Source organism: Urocitellus parryii, chromosome 6 (genome assembly GCF_045843805.1).
Source record: "Urocitellus parryii isolate mUroPar1 chromosome 6, mUroPar1.hap1, whole genome shotgun sequence".
NCBI classification, from domain to species: domain Eukaryota; kingdom Metazoa; phylum Chordata; class Mammalia; order Rodentia; family Sciuridae; genus Urocitellus; species Urocitellus parryii.
This window is the reverse complement of record NC_135536.1, coordinates 192,924,626-192,948,603: the sequence shown is the minus strand read 5'-3', so window position 1 is coordinate 192,948,603 and position 23,978 is coordinate 192,924,626. Positions and strand designations below refer to the sequence as shown.

Here is a 23,978-nt window from a genome sequence, read left to right as displayed (position 1 = left end):
TTCCATGTTAAATCAGCAGATAACAGGACTGTTCCCTTTCGGGAGGATCCACAGTCCCTGGGGATGCTGAGAAGTGGTCTGAATTGGGTTCCTGTACAGCAGAGTGGTAAATGACCCTACATGATCATATCTGTGATAGGTGGCCAATCTCGTGCCACTGAGTGGAGAGCAGGCAGGACAACCCTGTGATACTTGTGTACTGACAGGTAGGTGATGCCGTTGTACAGTGGGCAGACCAGCCAGTGAAGGACAGGCGAGCCACCAGGAAGACACACGCCTGGCACTGTACCGAGGAAAGGCAGAAGCACACCACTGGACCTGGGACAGCACCCACCAACGTCACATGAAGAGAACCACATGGCACTGTCGTGCTGCAGACGGGCAGACCGGAACACGGCATTGTTACTGACAGACAGACGGATACCACAGTGGTCCAACCCAAAGTCACTGGGCTGAGGGACAGCCAACAATGCCACGCCATAGACTAAAAGCAGGCAGGACAATGCCAGGTCATCAAGCTAGGACAAGAGGACCAACAGCAAGAAACAGAGCAGAGCGCTCAGGATGCGCACAGAGACTTATTGCTTGTGTCTGCACCATCTGCTTGGTGGCCGCAGGAGGGACAGCTGAGCTTTCAGGACAGACACTGAAACACACCCAAGGCTGGTGGACAGAGAGAGCGGGGTGGAACACCCGGTGCCCAACCATCGCTGCGACCTTCGGAGGTGCGCCCGTCTCCTGTACTCGAGTCTGGGGGAGGCCCTGGCCCCTCCTGCCCCCTGAGGGGTGCGGGGAGGAGCCTCCAGAGGGGCAGGGAAGGAGCCCCAGACTCTGGTGTGGCCGACAGTGGTACCCACCGTGGCCAGAATGGGCATGTGGCCACAACCCAACCACAGGGTCAGCAAGTGGTCCCCGGAAATAGTGCTTGTTTAAAGTGCAAGAGGTGGACACTGTCCCTGGTAGAACTATTTTTGAAAAACATAAAGTGCTTTTTATTAACATTTTTTTTTTTTTAGCTTGAATATAACAGGAAACAAAAAGAACTCTCTATCATAGTAGGTGATCTCCCCGCTGTAGCAGGAGGCATTCAGGAGTCCGGGTGAGGCATCTCAATGAGGGCGTTCTTTCCCTTGCATTTTTGCAGGTTGAAAAAAAAAAAAAAAAGAAAAGAAAAAAAAAAAAGAAATTGGATTTGATGCTGTTCTTCGGTAGCACACGGTCTCTTGGAGTAGCTACTTCTTTTGCATATTTGACACTTGCATATCTTTCCAGTCTACCCTAGCGAGCACAGAAGCATCTTCCTCCTAGATCCCTAGGCCAAACTCAGAAGTTCCTCCTTCTGAACCCTTCCCAGACTGCGGGGGGCAAGTGAAATTGAGTACAGATGGTGCCACTCACCCTGATGACATCTCAACGCAAAACCTCAGGCTCCACGGGACCCTGGAGTCCGCGAAGTCTTTTGAGTGAGGTCTGCGCGGGGATCTTGACTTGCGGCGACACAGGCTTTCTCAGTGGCCTTCCGACAGCGGATCCATCCAGGAGGCGACGGGCAGGTGTGCCTGGAGGTGGCCCGCCACACCCCATACCAAATCGGCCAACCCACTCTTTCAACGGCCACTGGTTCTAGTTTCTCCTCCCGCGGAAGCCGGGGCGATGGACACTTGCCCTCGGAGGCCATGACGGACAGCCTCGAGAGAAGAGTGGGGAGTGGGTGGCCTCAGTCAGGTCGCGATGGGGTGGTGGTGGCTGTGAGCGCCTGTCATCTCCCTCAGAGGGCAGTAGGGTTGTCACAGGGAGCCGCTGTCCCCCCGGCATGGCCGGTTTCATGCTGACGGGCCTGTCCTGGCTCTCCGGGTCTTAGGGGACCTTCTCCGGAGTCCCTGGGGGCTTGGCAGAGACTTTCTGTCCACCCGGGAGAGCTCTGCGGCAGGCAGCCAGCCGCCGCCCTCCCTGGGCCTCACCTGCGCGCTGGCCTCCGCGGCCAGTTCAGATGCTCTGATCCTTGCTGCTCCCCAGGGCCGCTCCCCCGGGCAGCACCCGGACGTCGGGGGAGAGGTGGTTCTCGAGTCTGCACTTCTCCTGGGCCCCGGGGCCCCTGCCGGTCAGCGCCTCCGCGGGGTAAAGGCAGTTCTGCGGAAGGAACTTGGGGGAGGTAGGCACCGGGGAGCTCTCGAGGTGGTTCTTGTCCGCCCTGGGGCCCAGGCTGAGCTTGGGACTGGTGCCCCCGTGGAGGCTCCTGGGAGGGCTGGAGTCCACGCTGTAGAGCCGCTGACCCTCGTCGTCCGTGTCGGCGTCGATGTACTGGTGGACGCCGGCTTCGAAGCTGAATGCTATTGCTGAGGGTTTCTCGGGCGACCTGGGGGGCGTCCTAGCACTTGCCGTGGTGTAGACGGAGGACTCCGGGCTCAGCACGGGCTGGTCCAGGAGGCTGGCGCGCTCCAGTCCGGCGACGGCGGCCGCAGCGCCCCCCCTGTTCCTAAGAGGGTCGGGGTACATCCCCAGAACGGGGAGCAGGGGGCTGGGGTCCCCCTCCAGGAAGTTGACTTTGAGTGCTCGGAGCTTCAGGGGATTGTTGGTCTTCATGGAGCTCTTGGGGCTCTCGATGAGGAAGCTCGAGGAGTGGCTGCCGTCGGGGGTGGAGTTGGCCTCCCCCAGCCGGCCCCCGCTGGCCCCCAGGGCTCCCCGCCAGCCCACCTCTGGAGCCATGCTGCCCCCAGCCTTGGTGGGCAGTGAAGCCAGAGGACTGTGGGAGAACCTGGTGGCCTCGGGGAAGTCTGTGGCACAGCTGATGAAGCTGTCGATGCTGGACATGCTGCGCATGTCAATGACCCCTTCCGTGCGGGTGGGCAGAGGGGCTACGGGGCTGGGGATACTCTCCATTTCGAGTTCTTCCTTTGGTTTGCTCTGGGTGGCAGACTCCTTGGTCGTGAGGATGGGTTGGGACTGGGTCTTGGCCATCTTATTGTACATGTCTTCCAGCTGCTGGACATTCAGGTGCTGAGGACTGGAAGATGATCTGGCCTTCTCGGGGGATCCCTGCTCCTTGGTTTCAAAAGACTTACTGGAGCTGGTTTCAGACAGTGTCCTCTTTGTCCATTTCCACTTGTTGGGAGACAAGTGGTTGTCTTGGAGTTTATCCTTCTTATCTCCATTTTTCTCAATCACAATGTCCATCATCTCAATGCTCCTGGCAAAAGCGTCCTTCATGTTCATGGATACGATGCTGCCGTTCCTCTTGGCCCTCTCCAGAGCCTCCCTTCGCTTGATAGCTTTCTCCTGCCTCTTCTGCTCCTTGTAGAACTCGGAGAAGTTGTTGACGATGATGGGGATGGGAAGAGCGATCACCAGGACCCCCGCGATGCAGCAGAGTCCCCCCACTATCTTCCCCAGGAGAGTCTTGGGATAGATGTCTCCGTACCCAACAGTCGTCATGGTGATGGTGGCCCACCAGAAAGAGGCCGGGATGCTTTTGAACTTGGTGTCGTCCTCGTCCTTCTCGGCAAAGAAGACGAGGCTGGAGAAGATCATGATGCCCATGGCGAGGAAGAGGATGAGCAGGCCCAGCTCGTTGTAGCTCCGGCGCAGGGTGAAGCCCAGGGACTGGAGGCCGGTGGAATGGCGCGCGAGCTTCAGGATGCGGAGGATGCGCATGATGCGGAAGATCTGGACCACGCGGCGCACGTTCTGGAACTGCAGCACGCTCTTGTTGGACTCGGTGAGGAAGATGGTGACGTAGTAGGGCAGGATGGCCAGCAGGTCGATGGCGTTGAGGGGGCCCTTGAAGAACTTCCACTTCTTGGGCGAGGACAGGAACCGGAGCAGGTACTCCATGGTGAACCAGGCGATGCACACGGCCTCCACGTGGGCCAGCTGCGGGTTGTCCGTGCTCTGGCCAAACTCATCGAGGCTCTGCAGCTCGGGCAGCGTGTTGAGGGACAGGGCGATGGTGGAGAGGACGATGAACATGATGGAGATGATGGCCAGGATCTGCGAGGAGAAGGGAGGAGCCAGTTAGCACGACCGAAGGTCACGGGGACCCTGGTGTCTGCGGGGCCTGCGAGCTTTCACCTCCCGCTTGTCACTTAAGGATTGAGTCTTGAGCCCAAAGGAGGACTCACTCACGTCCATTTACCCTCCGGGTGTGAAAATGGAGAGCCAGAGATCTGAAAGGACCTCAGCTGACCAGCACACCAGGGGCCACCCCTGCCTCCTCTCTGGCCACCACTGGACTCTGCAGGGGTGGCAGGAGAGCAGCTGGGACAGCACAGAGACAAATGCACACAGTCGTGTTTCAATAAAACTTTATTTAAAAACAGGCCGTGGTCTGGAGCGGGCTCCTGAGCCAGACAGGTGGTTTATGGGATTCCTGGGTGGGTGCAGCTGTGCTGCCTGGTGCTGATGCTACTGCGAGTTGCCCTTTGTGGGTGCATGTGTCGGGCACTTGCCACGTGATACTGTCCCCATTTTGTACAGTAACCCAATTAAATGATATTCACTCCATTGACCAGATGGGGAAACTAGAAAGAGGCCTCTAGCAAGTGGCAGAGACGGAATTTTAACCCAGGTCAGTCTGACCCCAGAGCATGAGCTCTCAAGGCTAGGTTAAAGGTCAGACGAAAGCAAAAGACCCCTTGGCTAGAAAGATGCCCAAACATGAGATTTGGGAGGTGGTTTTCAAGGAGGCCAGACATCCTGGATCCACATTGTTAACTCTTGGTGGGACTATGAACTGCTGGGACTAAGGACCTTGTCTTCACGGCCACTGTATCCCCTGCACCAAGAACAGGGCTGGGGACTGTTATAGTGGCACACACCTATAATCCCAGTGGCTCAGGAGGCTGAGGCAGGAGGATGGCAAGTTCAAAGCCAGCCTCAGCAACTTAGCGAGACCCTGTCTCAAAATAAAAAATAAAAAAGGACTGGGATGTGGCTCAGTGGTTGAGTGCCCCTGGGATCAATCTCTGGTTCCCCACCCCCCCCCCCCACATACACACACACAAAGAAGAGTGTTGGGTCCAGAGGAGTCTCAGTGGATGTTTGTGGGAATGGAAATGGAATCCAGGCTGTGGGTGGGTAGGAGGGACTGCTCTGGGTCTTTTTTAAAAAATACAGATTCAGTCACGTTACTTCTCGGCTGAGTGAGTCTCCAGGACTCCTGGGAAGACCCAGACCCTGAACCTGCCTCCTGGGCCGCTCACCTGCCCTCTTTTTGGAGAGTCACCTTCCCTTGTCCAACTGAAGGGACGGGTCCTGTGGCCAGGCTTGGCTGTTTCCTCCTGCCTGGCGCTGGTCAGCCCAGGGTGGCAGAGGATCCAGGCTGAGCCGGCCCGTGCCCGGGGCTCAGCCAACCTGTCTCTGAGAATCTGTACTCGGGGATGCGGGAGGGGTGTGAGTGATGGAAGGGTGACCTTTGGACAGGATGGTCAGGAGAAGCCCATGCCCCAAGCAAGTGTGTCCCAAGCTGCAGGGGTCAGGGAGGGCACAAAAAATCGGAGAAAGCCCCACCTTCTTCCAGAGACACCAGAGAAGGAAGGCAAGAGGCCGAGGAGGGGCAGTGGGGCCACGGGAGCATGGTAAGAGGCCGGGTGGGCAGCAGTTAGGAGCACGGGCACTGTGCCCGCCTACCGTGGCTTCCCAAGCCCCAGCTCTGCCACTTCCTTACCTTGGACAAGCTATTTAACCTCGAAAAGCCTCAGTTTTCTCATCTGCAAAATGGGATGATCACAACAATACATGCCCCAGAGAGCTGCCGTGTGGACAGACGTGTCCACGCATGAGCGGTGCATTGACCCCCCTCTGAGTGGCCTCTGAGTGGCCTGCTGTACCCTGTACGTAAACCTGTCCCAGCGTGGGTGAGCATGAGGTCTCTGGCCCCAGGAAGGATGCATGGCTTCCTGTTGCCTCTGACCTCTTTCCCTGGCCTCCCCTGCCACAGGTCCCCAAGCCTTGCCATGTACCTCTGTGGGTAGATTCTGCCAGTTGGCGAATTCCATCCGACCCGTCGTTTAGAACCCAGCCCAGGGCTCCTCCCCTCTGAGGTGGCCCCTGCTTTCCCTGGGCAGGGACGGCCCCTCGGTCCTCAGGGTCGGGCATCATTGGCCTGGGGATTCTCACCACACAGGTCCCTGCTGCTGCCCAGATCCTGTGGGCACTGGGGACGTGAGTTGGTTCTGAGGTTCACCTCGGCGCCCAGAGCCTGCTCAGGCAGTGACCCCCGACAGGGGTTAATCGCACCAGTCCATGGAGGCCCAAGTGGGAAGGCCAGGGCCAGGCTTCAGCCCTCCACCTGGAAGGGGGCATCTCTGCCTGGCGTTAGGGAGGCCCGGGCGGAGCTCTGCGCCTGCGCAGAACAGCTGGCTCTGAAGGTGGGGTGCGTTGCCGGGCCGCTCCCCCAGCCTCGGGCCTCCCCCCGCTTTTGCACTCTCGCTGCAGTTACCCCCAAAGTGTCCTCTGTTTCTAAAACCACGAGCATTTGAGTCCTAGTGTCCTGATTTGCATCCATTGAAAGAAAAAAATTTGTGATCACTGTCAAATGAAATCTTTGTTACATACAAGAGCAGCCCCGCTTCACATGGAGCGTCTGAGCCGTCATCAAACGGACACTCGTGAAGCCACCACCGAGTTGGGGATAGGGGCCGGTAGCAGTGACGGTGATACCCCCTGGGGTCCCCCTCCACCCCAGAGGCAATTGCTGCACGGAGTTTCTTTCTTTTCCTTTTGCTTTTGTGCATAGTTTTCCTTACGAAGATGCGGCCTCTAAACAGATCGTCCCTGTCGGGTACCTCACTGCGTGTGTCCTTTGGCTCCACGGACCACTCTTTCCCTAATGGTGAAGGTGAAGAGCAAAACTAAACGAGACCCCCATCTACCTTCCAGGCTGTAGTTTAGCCTTAATAGTATGCAAATATATGCAAATGGCTGATTTTTCATGCTATTGATTCAGGCACTAAACACCCATCAAAATGAATGAGTGGTCCCTGGAATAAACATCTGGTGGCAGACTCTGGAGCTCCCGAGCGGAGGGCAGGGGAGCAGAGGGCAGGGGAGTGGACCCTGCGGCTGGCCCCAGCTCTGCCCTCCTTGGCTAGGTGGCCTGGAGCATCGGAAGGCTGCATCCGGTGGTTCTCAGCTGGGAACGATTTTGACCCTCATGGGACACTTAGCAATTTCTGCAGAAATTTTCGGTTGTCACAGCTGGGGGCAGGGTGCTACTGACGAGGGCCGGTGGCTCAGGGTGCTGTGCCATATCCTCCGATGCCCAGAAGCACCGGCCTGAAAAGCCGATAGTACCGAGGCCGAGGGACCCTGGGACGTGCCAGGGGCAGCCCCTCACAGGTGGTGGCATGGGGGCATGTAGGGCTGTTGGCACGGGCTGGCACAGAGGGGGTCGGGTCTTGTGGGCAGCCAGTGGCCTTCGGCTGAGCCCTGCGGAGCTGCTCCCGTCTGACTCCTGGAAGGGGGCGCCTGTGTGCCAGGTGCGGACTCCGGGAGCGGAGTGTCCCTTTAAGACGTGGGAGGACCTGTTTTCCTCCAGCCTGCTCCAGTTTCTAACCCCAGGTCACTCCGCGAAGGCCCAGGACTGATGTTCTGTGACAGACGCATGAATTATGCACCCAGCTCATTGTCCCATCTTGGAGCCTGTTTTTCTAAGGCAGCCCCCCCCAACCTGAGAACTCGTCCTCCGCCCTCTCCGCAGCCCAGATGCCCAGGAAGGCCTTCTGGGGGGTGGCGTTGGGGCTCAGGGCCCCCAGGCCCAGCTCTGTGCCCTGCATCCTGTGGGAAGTGCAGCCACGCAGCGGGGGGCTCCCTGCCAAGCCCTCCGGGCAGCAGAACGTCTTTCTCTCCCAGACCCCCTGAAGCCCGGACAGTCGGGGCCACACTCCCTGCCCAGGGAGCTTCCACGGGTCCATTACGCCCTCTGTGCCTCAGTTTCCCCACCTGTAAAATGGGGGATCGTGGCCCCATTGCAGTGAGCCCCCGGTGAGTTCACAAGGCCTCAGGACCGCCTGAGGCTCAGGGGCTCTGGTTTTCACGGCTCCACAGCCTACATTTAGTCATAAGCTGGTTTGGGACTTGGCTTGGAGTCTTTGCAGCTGTGTGGTCTTGGACAAGTCCCTGGCCCTCTCTGAACCTGCATCTCCTGCCTCTCAAGTGGCCTCGTGACAGGCAGTGTTATTAAATCACGATTCAGGTGACTGTCAGCCCCAACCCCACCTGGATGGTGGCTTCCAGAAGGCCGGCCCTAGGTCTGCGGGCCCCTCACAGCTGGCTGAGGCAGAGGCGTCCTCTGAGCATCTTTTCAACCCTGGACAGAGTGATCTGCTCCCCAGGACGGAGCATGGGGACCAGCTGTCACCGGGGAGTCCTCCTGGCTCAGCTCAGGCCCTAACAGGGCTTGGGTTTTCCTGGGACGGGAGCCCAGCAGGGTCTGGTGGGATTCTAGGCCCCTAGGGATTGCAGGCTGGAGCTCCAGGGAGCTCCAGGGACAGATTTAATTAGAAGGGTCACTGGTCGCTGTCCCCAGAGTCCCTCCCTGTGAGGACAGCCTGGTCCTGCTCCCGGGGAAGGACAGAGAGGGCAGCTGGGCGTCCTCAGGGTGAACTGAGGGCTGGGAGCCAGGCCCCCGTCCTAACTGCCCGCTGCCACCCTGCGGGCCCCGTGCTGCCCTGCTGTGCCGGCTGCGTGGAGGAGCAAGGACGGGAGTCCAGCAGAGAAGGGAGGGGAGGTGCCCACGGCACAGCAGCCATGGCATCAAGACCGTGAGTCACCCGGAGCCTGGCCACGGGGACGCTCAGGGCCTGCTCCCCACCAGCCGCACGAGCCCCCGTGGCAGAGCAGCCCGGTGTCCCCCGACTGACTGGCGAGGGGACAGACTCGGCGTGGCCTGTCACAGGGCGACATTCTCCATGGCATCCAGGGGACGGGCGGGTGGAACAGAAGCCAGCCGGGAGGGCCACTCCCACCTGATGAGGCAGGGCTGCAGGACACCCCAGAGATCGGGGGCTGCCAGGGCGGGTGAGGGATTAGCCGCTAACGGACAGGAGGGATTTCCGCGGGATAATGAGAATGTCCTAAAACTGACTTAGGATGGTGGCAGCACAGCCGGGTACGTTGATGAAAAGTCATTGAATCCTACGATGGAAATGGGTGAATTATGTGGAATGTAAGATGCGCCTCAATAAAACTCTAGGAAGTTGTTTTTTACAAAGGGAATCCCATTGCCTTCAAATCCCACCACTGCATCGGGCGGCCACACACCTGAGCAGGCCGCAGGACGGCCGTGAAGCCTGCCCTGGACGCTCTTGGACAGAGCTCCAGTTCCTCCCTGTTGTTAGCATGTGTTTATTGAGCACTAAGTGCTACGCCATTGGTAGGGTTGCGGCATTAATAAGAAAGACCGTCTTCCTGTGGCTGGAAGGTAGAGAGGTAGAAGAAGAAATAAACCAGTCCAGGGGCAGGGTGATGTCAGGCCGTGTTACGTGCCCACGTGACCAAGGAAAGCAGAGTAGGGGCTCCAGGAGAGAAGCACCAGGTGTCCACGTGAGGACTCTCCTAGGGTGAGAACGGTCAGGGAGGACTCTCCTAGGACGTGCCTGTTGCTGAGACTGAAGGATGAGAGGGAGCAGCAGGCGCCACACATGCAAAGGCCCTGGGGTGGGAATGGGCTTGGCCTATTGAGCAACAGAAGAAAGTCACTGTGGCTGGGGCTGCGTGGTGAGGGGGAGAGTGGGAGGAGAGGAGGCCAGAGAGGCGCCAGGGCCTGAGGAGGCAAGAGAAGAGATGGGGACATTGTGTCCAGATGACCTTCCTCTCTCTGCAGATCATCCCGCCCACTGCAGACTCCATGCTGAATCCTGGCGAAACCGCTTACTGCCCCGAGATGCCCGCCGTCAGCCACTCACCTCCAGATGCTCCTCTGTCTGGAGGGCCACCACCCCCCCACACACCTGGCTGACCCCTGGTGCCCATTCAAGCCCCAGCGTGGAGGCCACCGATGAGCCCCAGGGAACACCCTCGGTCCTCAGGGTGGCTGAGTCCGCTCCTCCCTGGGTGTCCCAGAGCCCGGGCATCTCCCACCACGGGGCTGCGCGGGAATGGCCTGTGTCCCCCGCTGGGCACAGAGCGGGAGCTCCCCAAATGGTCCATAGATCAAGGATCGAGAAAATGAATGCCGAGGCTGGGGGCACGGGTGACGCAGTGGCGTTTCAGGGCGCGCGGCTTGCAAGCGCTGGACAGTGGACGGGGCCTGGGCTCAGGCGCGCGGTCTCCCCGGGAGCTACCCGAGGGCGGAGGAGGACGAGGTTCCGTCCTTTTATGGAGCTTCCGCTCCCGGCTCTACAGGGGGATTACTGCTGGGGAGATTTAATTAGAAGGGTCACTGGCCGGATCCGCTTAGGGGACTGGGGGCGGGTTGTCCTCCTCCGCCCAGGTGGGGGCCATGAGGGGTGGACACTGGAGTCAGGAGCAGGGGCCGCTGGGCACACGGGGACAGAACCCAGGGCCTGGGTGGGGCCTGCCCCGGGAGAAGGAGGCCCAGAGGCGGAAGGGAGTGGGCCCTGCCGAGGACCCCTGCCGTGCGTTTTTACCTACTTGTTCCCATGGAGCCAGATGCTTGGCTTCCCTTGGGAAAACCAGAAGCCCTCTCACCTCATCTGCCTCCCAGGGGCGACCACCGTGGGCGCTCCAGAGCAGCTGCCCCTGGGGGGACACACAGGCCCCCACCCAGGGGTCCAGGCCTTGCCTTATCTGCAGGCCCTGGGCCTGTGACCCTGGACAGGCCTGAACCCTAGTGAGGGCAACAGCCACTTACTGACCTCCCACCACGTGTGAAGAACCTTCCGGACAAGATGGCACAAGCCAGGGACTCAGGGGTCCTCTTGCCACACCCCATCTCTTCCTCTGTCCCCACAAACAGCCTGTGGCCCAGCCTGGTCACTGCCTGTTCACAAACGCCCCTGCATCTGGCCCAGCCTCTCCCCTTGCACCACCCTCTGTCCCAAGCCTCCAGCCCCTCCCACCAGGACCACTGCCACAGGCTCCTTCCTGGTCTCCCACGGCCTCTCTGGCCCACGGTGGCCAAGTCCTCTGGACACCCCCGAATCTATCCTCCTGTTCCCCCATCACAGAGCCTCGGGGACACAGGGCTGCCCAGAATAAAGACCACATTTCCCAGCTTCCCTTGCAGCTCACTGTGGTCACGTGATCAAGCTCAGCAGGAGAAGGTGAGCAGATGATCAAGCCTTTCTCCCTCCCCTTCTTGCTGGCTGGGAGGCAGATGTGGTGGCCTGGGCAGGAGCAACCCTCTTGGGCTACAGGTGGTTACAGACAGACTAACCCCGCCCCAGCTCCTCTCCCCGCTCACCCAGCATCCTTTGCCCCGCGTGGACCCCAGGACTCCTCCTGCTTGGAGCCTGCCCAGGCCCTTCCCTCTGCCCGGGTGCTCTTCCCTCCCGCTGCCTGGTGAGCTCCTCCTTCCTACCTCAGCTCAGGGCCCACCTCCTCAGGGAAGCCTCCCTTCCTGACCAAGTCGGATTCCCCGTCTTGGGCTCTTGGGCCCTGCTCCCCACGGCACCGTCTACACTGCGGTCTTGCATTACGTCCACCTCCCTAGACTAAGCAACTTGAGGGCCAGGTTGAGCCTGATCTTCTCCAAATCCAGAATCGTCAGCACCTGCAGCAGATGCTCAGGAGACGTGAGTGGAACAGAGGACCCCATTCCACCCTGTTCACAATCCTGCAGGTCACCCCATTTACAACTAGGTAAACTGAGGCCCGGAGAACAAAGCCCAAGGTAAACACGTAGAGAAGTTTAAACTGCAGCTTTAAGACTCCAAGGCGCTGGGTTTTGCTCGTTTCTTTTTAAACATCTTTCTTATTCCAGCGTCCAGGGGTCTGGGTTATCGTTTCTTGTTTTGTTTTGGCTCTGGGGATTGAACCCAGGGGCACTTTACCACTTGGCAACCCCAACCCTTTTTATTTTTTTTATTTTGGGGCTGGGTTTTGCTAAGTTGCTGAGGCTGGCTTGGAACTTGGGATCCTCCTGCCTCAGCCTCCCTTGTCTCTGAGATTACCGGGGAGCCTACGCCGGGCTGGGTTAGGATCTTTCATTTATGCCCCATGGACCCCTCTCCCTGAGGTGACCGCCTCTTCCTCATGGCACCGGGTTGGGCACTGTCTTCCTAACAGGCCAAGTGAGTTCCCGTGAGCTTTGCCAAAGGCAGGAATTTGGGGGAGCTGGAGCCGTCACGGCCTCCTGCCCACCTGAGGACGATCCTGGGGGGAGGAGGAGGGCCGCCCTGTTCCCTGCAGAGGGCAGGGCGAGGGGGGCTGCTTCTGAAGGGGCAAGTCCTTCCCGTGTGCGGAGGGCCTGAGCAGCCAGGGAGACTGTGGGTGTCAAGGTGATGAATGGCGGGGACCGTCCCTGCTGCAGAGAGCAGGGGGCTGAGAAACCCCGAGGAGCTGGGAGTGCCACGCCACCAGGTCCCCTGCGAGCGAGCCACAGACAGCCCTGGCCTCCGGTCCGGCAGGTCGGGGAGGGGTGCTGGCTTCCGGAAGCTTGGCCAAGGTGGCTGGGCTGGCTCAGGGGAGTTTACTACGGGCCTCAGAAAGACGCTGCCTCTGGCTAACGTCAAAGTGACGGCGCTGTGAGTGGCCAGACCTGACAGGAGCCAGACTGGCTGGACAATGCCCAACGTACACCAAGAAAGAGGCATCTGGGGGACTTAAGGGTGGATCTTTCTCCTGTAGCAGATGAGTGTGAGTAGAGGTTCACACTGGGAAGAAAGGCGCAGGTGAGTCGTCAGGAGACCTATTTCTCAGTTCTGGCTGGGCACCCTCAGGCAAGTGTCTTCCCGTCTCTGGTCTTTCTCATGCAATATCCACTGAGGGTCGGGCTGGGTCTCCAGCATTGGCTTCTTTCCAACTGGTGACTCCGAGGTCTAGTGGCCCTCCCATCTTGATAGGTGGCCACAGCAGGGGAAGGATCAGCATGGAGGACTCATGCCTGAGCCCAGAAGTGACCACTTCCTGCCCCCTGCCCGGTGAGATCCGCCTCCCTCATGGGGACCCAGCCAGTGCTTTGGAACCTAGAAAACCTTTCACAACAGGCAAGGAGAGGGTCCCTGCGTGGTGTGCGCACACCGCGATTCCCCGGGGTGCGGGAAACACCGCCGGCATCTCTACTTTTCAACATAAAGTAAGGCACTGAGTCTCACTGAGGTCGTCAGCCCCGTCAGCCAGGTGGGGAGGGCAGCCCGTAGGAGGGGCCTGCAGGCCTGCAGCCTGGGGCCAACAGGCCCTGGACTCCCGGGTGGCCGGCCCCTCTTCTCCCTGCTGCTCTGGGGGCTGGGTGTCCTGCAGGGCTGCCTGTGTCCCTGTGCCCACGGCCGTGCCTGCAGGAGGTGGGTGCCACCCAGGGGCCCAGGGGCCCTGCTCCCACAGACTGCTGCTCGGGGTCCAGGGGTGGCTTTGCCGCGGCACATTCTAGAACATCCCAGAGTCGGATTAGATTCCGTCCTCTGGTATCCACCCGGCTCTCCCCCCAGGGAAGGCTGGGTGGCCGGGGCCCCAGAGGATGGGACTAGGCCTCACCGAGGAACCAGGCCTCCCGTGGCACACGGTGGGCACAATGGCCACCTCCCCAGCCTCACACCGCGCCCGCCCAAAGCGGGTCAAAGTGATCTCGGGAAGAGTCTCCTGGGGAGAGCGTCCCCATCCACCCCCTCCGAGATGAGCCTTGTCCACCGTCCACTGTCCAACCCGGGAGTGGAATTTGAAGATCAGTGAGGCCACCTGGCAGCGGCGGCGCTGGACCGTGTGGTCAAGGCCTGAGCCTGTGCTTCAGCTCCTCTCCCCTCCCCACCCGTCTTCCACCCCCAGCGTCCCCGCTCTCCAGCTCTGAGCTCCTGGACGAGTGTCCACCTCTCTGAGCCTCAGTTTCTGGGGCTCTCCAGGACTCTCAGCCCACTGGGGCGTCAGGTCCGAGTGCGAGGAGGCGACGGGGTGGGGCCTGGCGCAGTGTCCCGGGCACAGGGGACAGCGAGCGGAGAGGCCCTGGGGGGGTGAGCGAGGGCCAGCGAGGGCGGCCGTCAGGGGCCCCTCCACGCTCTGCACGGGGTGCCCTGCGTCCATCACTAGCGTTGTGGCTTGGTCTCCCCGCCCCCCTGCTCCCCTCCCTGCCCCCCACCTGGGCTCCCCGCACTCCCCGTCCCCCCTGCTCCCCTCCCTGCCCCCCACCTGGGCTCCCCGCACTCTCGGGCACCCCGGGGTTCACTGGGCCTGGGCCCGGGCAGCTCCTTTCCCCCCCCCGCCCCCCCAGCCCCCCCCCCAGTTTGGTTTCTTACTTATTTTAGGACTCAGTGGAAATGTCACTCCTCAAAAAAGCCTTCCCAACTTCCTGCAGACTGAAGTGGGGGCTGGGGGAGGGGGCTGGCCTTTCACTGCCGCCAGGGCCATCTCTTAAAGGTAGAGACTAAGCCTTGTCACTCCTCTGAAAGCCCCGAGGCTCCACGGGAAAGCCCACTTACACGGGGCACCCACAGCCCTGCTGGCCTGGCCTCCTCGGCCACCTTCCGCACAGGCGGCCAGTCACCCTGCCCCTCCACCTGCCCAGCTCCCTCCTGCCTCAGGTCCTTGACACGTGCTCTTTCTCTGCCTGGAATGTTCTACCAGATTTTTCTTTGACAGGTCTTTCTCTCTGTGGAGGGGCTGTCCCTGACCACCCAGTATTCAAAACAACCTGGCTGTGTGACCCTGGGTGAGCCACTCTATGACTCCGAGCTGTCTTACCTGTGAAATTAAGGTGATAACTCCGTTAGCCAGATCCCTTCATGTTTGTAAGATCAAAAACCCAACCCAGTGCGCAACCAGAGACATGAAAAATTGTGCTCTATACGTGCAATATGAATGGAAATGCACTCTGCTGTTATATATAACAAGTTAGAATTAAAAAAAAGAAACCCAACCCAAGCCAGCCTGATTTTAAAACCACATTCCCCCACTTTGATGTGTCAGATCTGCAGCGTCTCCTCCACCCAGTTCTTTGGTGCCTTCCCACCGACCAGGGAGCTGGGGACTGCAGGAGGGTTGGATCCTCACCGCCCAGCCTGGAGCCTGGTGTGGGTGGGCACTTCGCAAATACGGGTCCATTTGATAAATGAATGGTTCAGGGATGGTTCAGGGATGGCTGATGGTCAGCCAGTCGGAAGGATGGGTGGACTGACGGGTGGATGGATAGAGGGGCTTAGAAGCCATGGCTGGCGAGGACCGCCAAACACCACGTTATGGAACCTCCATCTTCTCCACGGCGCTAGGAGGAAATGCAAGCCTGAATCAGCAGCTGAACGGCTGCCGATCCTGAGGCGATCATGACAGCTCACACTCATTGGTTTCCCACTCTGCAGGCACCGCGCCAACTGTGTCAAATGACCGTCTCATTTACTCCTATGCCTGCCCCCAAAGACAGACACTCCCCTAATTCCTGGGTTGCGGTGGGGAGTGCCACAGCACACAAAGCAGCGAGGCTGCCTGAGGAAGGAGCCTCTGGGCATGGAGGCTGGGCATGGAGGCTGATGGGATTCCAGGGGGGAGAGCTGGGGGAGGGGTGTTCTGGGCAGAGGTGGCTGCGGGTGCACCAGCTTGGAGGTGGGAGCCACGGTCAGCCCAGTGTGGCTCAGGGAAGGCTGGCAGGAGCAAAGCCACCCTGGCCCAGCGCCTTCTGTGAGCAGGGTCCTGTGGCATTACCCACCACACCCGAGAGGGGGCTTCTCTTACCACCTCCCTCTTCCTGAGGGTGGCTCCGAGGCTGGCAGCAACTAAATACTGTGCCCAGACCCACCCAGGAGAGCTAGACTTGAACTCAGGCCTGCTGGGCCCTGGGTGGGCGTGCGGGGTCAGGGGTGCGATGAGAAGGGTGGGCGTGACTCATCCTGTTACTTTTTTTTGGAATTACAGGGAAAGAGGAGCTCTCTCTCAGCAGAGGCGACTGAGCTGACGGGATGTCAGCCTGCAGGGACTGAGGGTCATCTCTGCCTTCTGGAAATAATCTTCCCACAAAAGTAGAGGAAGCAGAGGGTCTTTGCCAAGAGTCAAAGGCAGATTTATGATGACGCTGTTTGAGCATCTGGATCCAGCCATTCCTGAAACCAAATCCTTGGGCTTTACAATAACATGAACCAATGAATTTTAAAATCAGGCTGGTTTGGGTTGGGTTTTTTAAAAATTCTAACTTGTTATATATAACAGCAGAGTGCATTTCCATTCATATTGCACATATAGAGCACAATTTTTCATGTCTCTGGTTGTGTACTGGGTTGGGTTTTTGATCTTACAAACATAAAGGGATCTGGCTAACAGAGCTATCACCTTAATTTCACAGGTAAGACAGCTCAGAGTCATAGAGTGGCTCACCCAGGGTCACACAGCCAGGAAGTGGTTGAACCACATGGAGTATCACATAGTAGGTGCCTGGCACCCAGTAAGTCTTCCACATTCCCTTCATGGATAGACCACGGGGTGGCAGAGTGGAGGACTGGAAGAGATGGCATTTGGTGGACCCTCCCCAAGCTCCAGGCTGTGGGTCAGATTCTAGACTCTTCTGGAATCTTCCACACTTTAACTCTCCCAGCCTGTCTTGGGGTCTGGTCGGAGCAGGAACTAAGGCTCAGGGTTCAAAAATAGAGTAAGCCAGATGAGCATTTGAACTAAATTCCTGAAAGTCCCACTCCCCCCAAAAAATGTCACCCAAGGGTCCTGGCTGCCACCTGGGGTTTCCAGGGAAGGGTCCAGAGCCCTGGCACCCCTCGGAGTGAATGCTTAGAGATTGCACAGACAATGGCTCCGGGGACACCAAGGCTCCTGTGGGCACTGGAACTCCCCCAGCTCCTGCACGTTGGAGATGGACGGTGGGGTCTGCCCTGCAAACTCAGACGTCGGCCAGAGCTGGGTTCCGGCCCTGGCTCTTGCCACCTGGGTAGCCTCTGGCACATCACGTCACCTCTCTGGGCCTCGGTTTCCCCTGGGGTGAAATGGAAGGAGGAAGCCAGGCAGACAGGTAGGAGCTCCTGGGACAGAGCAGGGAACTTTTTTAGGTTGTGGACAGGCAAGTGAGCTCTAGATGCGGGTTGAGCCTTGGGTGGACGGTCCATGTTCCTTCGTGGAAGCCCCAGAGGGGTGGGGAGCCCAGGCCTGAGCTGTTCAAGTCTGATTTGCGGCCTGGGCACAGAGCTTGAGGCCTGTGTGGCCTCTGCAGGGCTCTGGGCCTCTAAGCCCAGGAATAAATCATCAGGAGCGCGGCCAGCGACGGACGAGGGAAGAGATCAAACAGTGCAGAGAAACAGTCGTGGGGCCTTCAGGACGGCTGGCCTGGGCTGGGTCCTGGGTGCTCCCTGCTTTCGGCGGCCCCTCACCCCCCACGTGGTCCACCTTCCCATCTGCAGGGAAGTGCTCTGCTGATTCTCTGGGGTCCCACTGCGCTTCCTCCCATCCCCCCATCTCTGCCACTTCTAGACTGCTGGGAAGCCGCCTCCCCTTCTCCACCACCCATCCCGCCACACCTCAATAAGACAGAGCTACTTAAGCTCATGTGGCCTGGGAGAGCCTCTCCAAGAAGGTGATGTGTGAGGAATGCAGAGGATGTAAGAATCTGGGAAGGGTGTTCCAGGAAGAGGTAACAGCAAGTGCAAAGGTCCTGAGACAGGGAAGAGATAGAGAAAGAGCTAGGAGAGCTGCACACCTGGAGACAGGGAGGAAAGTGGAGCGTGTCAGAGATGAGGCAGGAGGGAGAAGGAGGCGGGCCCACAACTGGATAAGACAGACTTCTATTCTGAGGGCCCTGGAAGCCCCTGAGGGTCTTGGCAAAGTAGCAGCATGGCTTGATTAGGTTTTCGATCCTCCAGCTGCATTTAGGAACCTGTAGTGGGGTTGGAACAGAAGCAGGACTCAACCTGCGGAGGGCCAGGAGGTGTCGGCGGGATGGAGGCTGTTGAGCCAGGAAGACAAGTTCAAGACTTGCTCTGGGGGCTGGGGATGTGGCTCAAGCGGTAGCGCGCTCGCCTGGCATGCGTGCGGCCCGGGTTCGATCCTCAGCACCACATACCAACAAAGATGTTGTGTCCGCCGAAAACTAGAAAATAAATATTGAAAATTCTCTCTCTCTCTCGCTCTCTCTCCCCTCTCTCTTTAAAAAAAAAAAAAAAAAAAAAAAGACTTGCTCTGGAGGCAGGACCAACTGACCTGCTCGTGATGCAGCTACGTGGGGGGAAGGGAAGAGGAGTCGAGGGGGACCCCAGGGATTGCCCTGAGCGATCAGGGTAGTGGGCACTGCCTGAGATGGGGTTGACACGGAGGCGTGCCTGGGGCCAGATCCTGGGCCCAGATAGGGACAACTGTGAACTCTGGCTGAGGGGTCCGGAGGAGACCTGCAGGCAGCGGGAGCTATGGAAGGCTTTTGAGGAAAAGCAGCCCCTTCCTTCAGTGCTTCACAGATGGCCCCCGTTCCACTCTCTCCAGACAGTGGGGCTCCCCACCAGCAGCCATGAGCTACGGGCATGAACCTCCTTCCTGGGACTAATGTGTGCCCCAAGGAGCTCTTCCTGCCGTCCATGGCTGCCCTGGCCCTCCTTCCGCGTCCCCTGTACTAGGGCCTGAGGAGCATCAGAACAGATGTATTTACTCCCTTCCTGCGGGTCTGGACCATCTTCCTAACTTCTGTATCCCCCTGCACACAGTAGGTGCTCAATAACTACAAGGGAACTGAATTTTAAACATAAATAAATGACCCTTACACAGCCGCGCTGAAGGACTGATTGAGACCCTCGAGTGCCCTGCTCAGGGCTGGGCGCCCCGTGGACATGCAATACGGTGAGGAAAACAGAGGAGCCACAGCTACTTTGTCCCAGCGGCCCTGGGTCGCATCTCTGGGGGGTCTTGAGGTTCCCCCCGGGTGGAGGCCCTGCCAGGGAGGGAGGGCTGGCCTGGGACCCACCCTGGGGAGGGCCTTGGGCCTGCCCTAATCCGGCTAAGCAGCGGATGCAGCGATGTGTAGGGAGGCTTAATCCATCCGGTCCTCGGGCTTAGCCTGACCTTGGCTGGGGTGACCTGAGCCTCAGGCCATCAGCGCTGAGGCCCCCTGGGAGCTGGGACAGAGGGCAAAGGGAGCCCTGCCTTGGGCAGGGTGGGGGCCCTCGCAGGCATCTCGCAGCCCTGCCTGGGCCGTGGCCTGCGTGCCCGCCACCTCTCCCAGCCCCGGGCTCCGACCCAGAATCCTCCTCGACGGGGCGACGCTGCCCAGAAACTGTCAGGGAAGGAAATGTGGACGTCAGGCCCCGGCTCATCCAGCCACCCATGCACTCAACGTCTCCGGAACCCAAACCGAGTGCCGGCACCGTCCAGATTCTGAGGACACAGTGATGGCCAGGACAGGTCCGCCCCCCCCGTGGGTGGGGCAGCAGCGGACAGGGCAGAAAGAGGTGCCTTAGCAAGGTCGCCTGGGGTCCCAGGGGCGGCGGGTTGCTGGCTGGCGCCTGGGCACAGGCCGTCCTCAGTGCGCAGCGGGCCATGGTCCTGATGCCTGTCCACCCTTCAGGCAGCTGGTGCTGGAAGTCTGGTTCTCCCTGCGACTGGTCGAGGGGGCGGGGCCTGGCGGGAGGCGGGGCCTGGCGGGAGGCGGGGCCTGGCGGGAGGCGCTTAGCAAACTGGGGGCGGGCCTGGGGGAGGGATTGGGGTCTTGCTAGGGGACCCTTCAATTAGTTCCTATGTGACGGTTCCCATAGAAGCACTAGCCTGCTCCCTACCCGAGCCTCTGGTTTCCTGGGGACGTGACCCTCCTGCCCACCTCCTGCCTCTGGCGCCATCTGCCATGAGGTCAGGCAGCTGAGCCATGGGGACCCTCAGCTTCCAACATGGGGAGCTAAATAAACCTCATTTCTTGGAAATTTTGTTATAGTGACAAGAGAAAAAAAAAAAGACTAATATAGGAGGTAACGTTTGACCTGAGACCCCAGGAGAAGGTTGGAGCCTCTGAAGATCGGGAGCACCCAGACCGAGGGAGACTTTAATCTCCTGAGTCACAGGAGTTGGTACTATTCCATTTCATAAATAATACCTAAGGGTTACTGAACACTCACTATGTGCCAGGCTCCCTTCCAAGTACTTCACATGCAATTAATCATTTAGCATCTGAAACAATCCATTTTGTCATCCCATTTTCAAATAGGAAAACTGAGACACAGAGATGTCAAGTACCACGCCTGAGGCCACACAACTAACCTGCAGCACAGCCAGGATTTGACCCTAAGGCTGCTCCATCTTCCAATCTATGGCTGTTCCCTATTCTCACACAGGAAGGAAAAAATTAATTATTGAGCATCTACCAAGCACTAGTCCCTTTGACCCACGTCACCTTTACTGGCCCTACCTCTGCAGCTTACCCACTGGGCCACTCTGCTGCACAACTCTTTCCTCCTCTTTTGATAACCCTCCCTGACCCCTTTCCTGGAGTGGTCTGTGACCAGCCTGGTCCAATCAGCATAGGTCCTCTCTCCTAGCCACAGTGATTGGCTGGGGAATGGGCATGTGACACAAGATGAGCCAATGAGAACGAGTCCTGGGACCTTGGCGGTCGCTCCTGGGGGGGAGGTTCTCTTTGCAGGCAGACTGTCTGGCTGGGCCTCAGGCCGAGGGGAAGCCTACCCTGGGAGAGCAGGGGCAGACCCAGGGAGAGGAGCGGCAGTGACGGGGGCTGGCCACAGTGCCCAGAGCCAGGGGGCCCCCTCCTCATCCAGCCTGAGCCAGCAGGGGCTGGACTCCTGCCCTGGAACCCGAGGTCAGGGCCTCTCCTGCTCCCAGCAACATGAGGCTCCTGCCACCACCGACGGACCCTTTTGGTCATGGCCACTGCCAGGAGCAACACTGTGGCCGCCTCAACCAACACCAGAGCCTGTTGTGACTGTAATGATGTCCTCAGGAGGACCCGGCTATGGACATGGCTTTCCCTTTGAGGCCACGCCCAGTTTTCCTATGTGTCCTGTCCCCTGAGGACCCCACCACTGACTTGAGGGGGCGCGGGGACTGTCAGGTCCACCCTGGGGCTAGGAAGCCAGGCTTGCAAAGGCCATGGACGCAGCCTGGAGCCAGGCCCTGCCACCAGGAGCCCCTGCCCCTGCGCCCTGAGGGCCACCACTGACCGCCTTCAGCAGGGGGACAGGTGGGAGCAACCCCGCTGGCTCCCAGCAGCGCTGGTCTCCACTCCTCTTCCCTCCTGAGCTGCCAGGTGGGTGGCTCTGTCACATGTCAAGAGCCCCTTCCAGGCTCCGCTGGACACCTGGCCAGGCGCTCTCCCCTCCCTGGGTCCTGCACGAGGATGTCACCTCTTACTGAGTGCCTCGGGCGACCGACTCGACCTGGAGCCCTCTGACCAGGGAATTCCTTGGCAGGGAGGGTCCCGGCTGTCCTGGCACCTGGCTGGCACACAGAGGGCACGACTCGGTGCTCGTTGGGCTGCTGCTCAGGGGCGGGGCGAGGCCTGCCTCCTCCCTCCTCCCTCCTCTCCATCCCTCTCTCCCGCCCAGTTTTCCATCCATTCTCTTCCTCTCTTCTTTTCAACTGTCCATCTCTCCGTCCATCGTCCTCTCCCGTTTCCGCACATTCCCCTCCCTCTTTCCCCTTCTCCCCTCTCCCCTCCTCCCCTCTTCCATCCATCTTTGTTCTTGGGTTCATCCATCTTCCTGCAAACTGCCCGTCACCCGGCGCCCTCCCCTCCATCGCCACCTCCGCCCTGTCCCCTGCCCTCCCTTGTGTTGACGGGTCCCTCAAGTGCATGAAGCCTTGGGCCGGCAGCCGTGGATAAGGTGCTGCCACTTGATCCCCACGTTGGAGAACACATTTGAGCCAGTCCAGGGACCCCTGTCCCTGTCCCCTAGCCTCCGGTGGGAGCCCGGCTGCACCCAGGAGCTGGAGCCCCAGCCCCCTCTTTCTTGCCTGCGTTTGCAGGAGCTCAGGCGGCGCCACTGACCCTCCTCCTCCCCTGGCACGGTCCCCAGCCCCGCCTCCAGGAACAGTCCTGGGCTGGGTCAAAGTGCTGCATGGCTCCATGAAAAATCAGCACTGCTGGAGCACCTACTGAGTACTGCCCCATGGGGAATGTAATAAAGAAGACAACCTCGCATTTCTGAGCACCACGCCCGCCTGGGCCAGCTCCTTCCTATTAACTGTTCAGGGGAAAGGGCGGGAGCTGGGCCAGGCCTGGAGTTAGGTCTCCTGACCCGGCACCTTCACCGACTCCACTCCCCAGCCCCTGGTCTCTCTGCCCAGAGGATGAGGGGCCACTCCAGCCTCCAGATTTCTGTTCCAGCTGGGCCTCCTCACAGCCTCCTTCTCTACATGTGAATGTTTTTCTGGCTTTTTTTGGTTTGCAAGAAGCTTGCGAGATTGAGCAACAAACAAAAAGCTTGACGCTGTCAGCCCTCCGCGGCCCTCACGGCCCTCCACGGCCCCCTCCACGGCCCCCTCCACGGCCCTCCGAGTTCCTCCAGGACTTTCCCTGACAACCAGGCCCAGCGCTGCCCGCGGGCATGTTCTCAGGAGCGTGGACCATCCTGTCTCTCCCGCCAGCCAGGCCCTGGAACTCCAGGCTGCAGGGGTGGAGGGCAGAGCAGGCTGGGCGTGACCGGGAAGGGGTGGCAGGCCACCTCTCCAGTAGTCCCAGGTGGCCCTGTGCCCTGGCTTTCTAACTTCTTAGTAGCAACAAATAAATCTTGTGCGTGTGTGTGTGTGTGTGTGTGTGTGTGTGCGCGCGCGCACCCTGGATTTGTTAATGTTGGCGACTAATTACAATATGCTAATGCAGTCCCAAACACACATTTGCAGACTAGACTGGCCTCACCCCTTCACAGTCTCTGTGGTTCGGTAGTGGGTCCCTTCACCCAAAATGGCCACAAGAGAGCTCGGCTCCAAATAAAGCTTATTGCTTTTGAATACAAACAACATAATAATAACAGTAATAATAACAGTAGCAGCTACCACAAGCTGAACACCCAACACCAAAGTCACCCCCCCTGGGAGAGGTAATTGGGCTTTTGCAAATAAGAAAACACAGGGCTCAGAGAGGTTGGGGGACATGCCCAAGGTCACACAGCTGAGTGGCAACTTGGATTTGAGCCCAGGCTTGTGTGACTCAAAAGGCTGTACTCTAGCTCAGTGGTGATGGCACTGTCCCCTGGAGAAATTCAGGAAGTGAGGGGGAGGGCAGGCGTTTCTGGTTGTCACGGTGACGGTGTCTGGGATGCTGGCGTTCAGTGGGTGTGAGCCGGGAATAAGCCACATCCCGAGCTGCACGGCCCTGCATCACGAGGGCCTGTCCTGCCCCAGCGCCAACAGCGCCCGGGCTTCTCTTCCCCCACAGTGGTGGCCATTATTGGCCAGAGTCCTTAGGTCCAGCAGCGCAATGAGGTGGGCACTGTGAGGACCCCCCTTTTACAGTCAGGAAAACAGCAGCTAAGGAGGGACTCGGAGGCTGGCAGAGGGCAGCGGAGCGGGGACTGGAGTGAAAAAAGTGGAGGTCGCAGAACCTCAGGAGCTGCTGAAAGGACTCATCCAGGTGGACGCAGCCCGCACACCAGGGTGGCGCCTGAGTTGGAAACACACACGGCCTGTCCAAGGGCACCGCGCCTCACCCACGGGGTATCCCAGCGAGCAGCGCACACAGCACCGGGGGCACCTGGCGCCTCCCACCGCATCACGGGGCTGAGCTGGACAGGGTCACACACGATCATCCCGGGCCACCCGTCACTACCCTGGCGAAGATCAGAACTCAAGGTCTGGAGTAGGGTTTCTACTGAGTGCACGCGGGTCCCTTTTACACCATCGTCCAGTCACAAGTTAAACCGCCCCAGGTCAGGACTCTCTGTCACACTTTGATGCAATTAAAAAAAAATCAAACAACGCAAAGAAAGCCGCGAGGGGCTGGGGCGTGGCTCGGTGGC

The 23,978-nt window shown here is 59.4% G+C and overlaps 1 protein-coding gene across 1 annotated transcript in view; it reads right to left on the bottom strand.

The window, feature by feature from the left end:
* Nucleotides 1–914: 914 nt before the first annotated feature.
* The window catches only part of Kcnb1 (potassium voltage-gated channel subfamily B member 1), a 78,012-nt gene continuing 54,948 nt past the window's right edge, over nt 915–23,978 (bottom strand). The window contains exon 3 of the mRNA XM_026391024.2: nt 915–3,987. Within this exon, the coding sequence (XP_026246809.1) occupies nt 1,987–3,987 (2,001 nt within the window). The 3' untranslated portion in view covers nt 915–1,986. The remainder of the gene's footprint in view (nt 3,988–23,978) is intronic.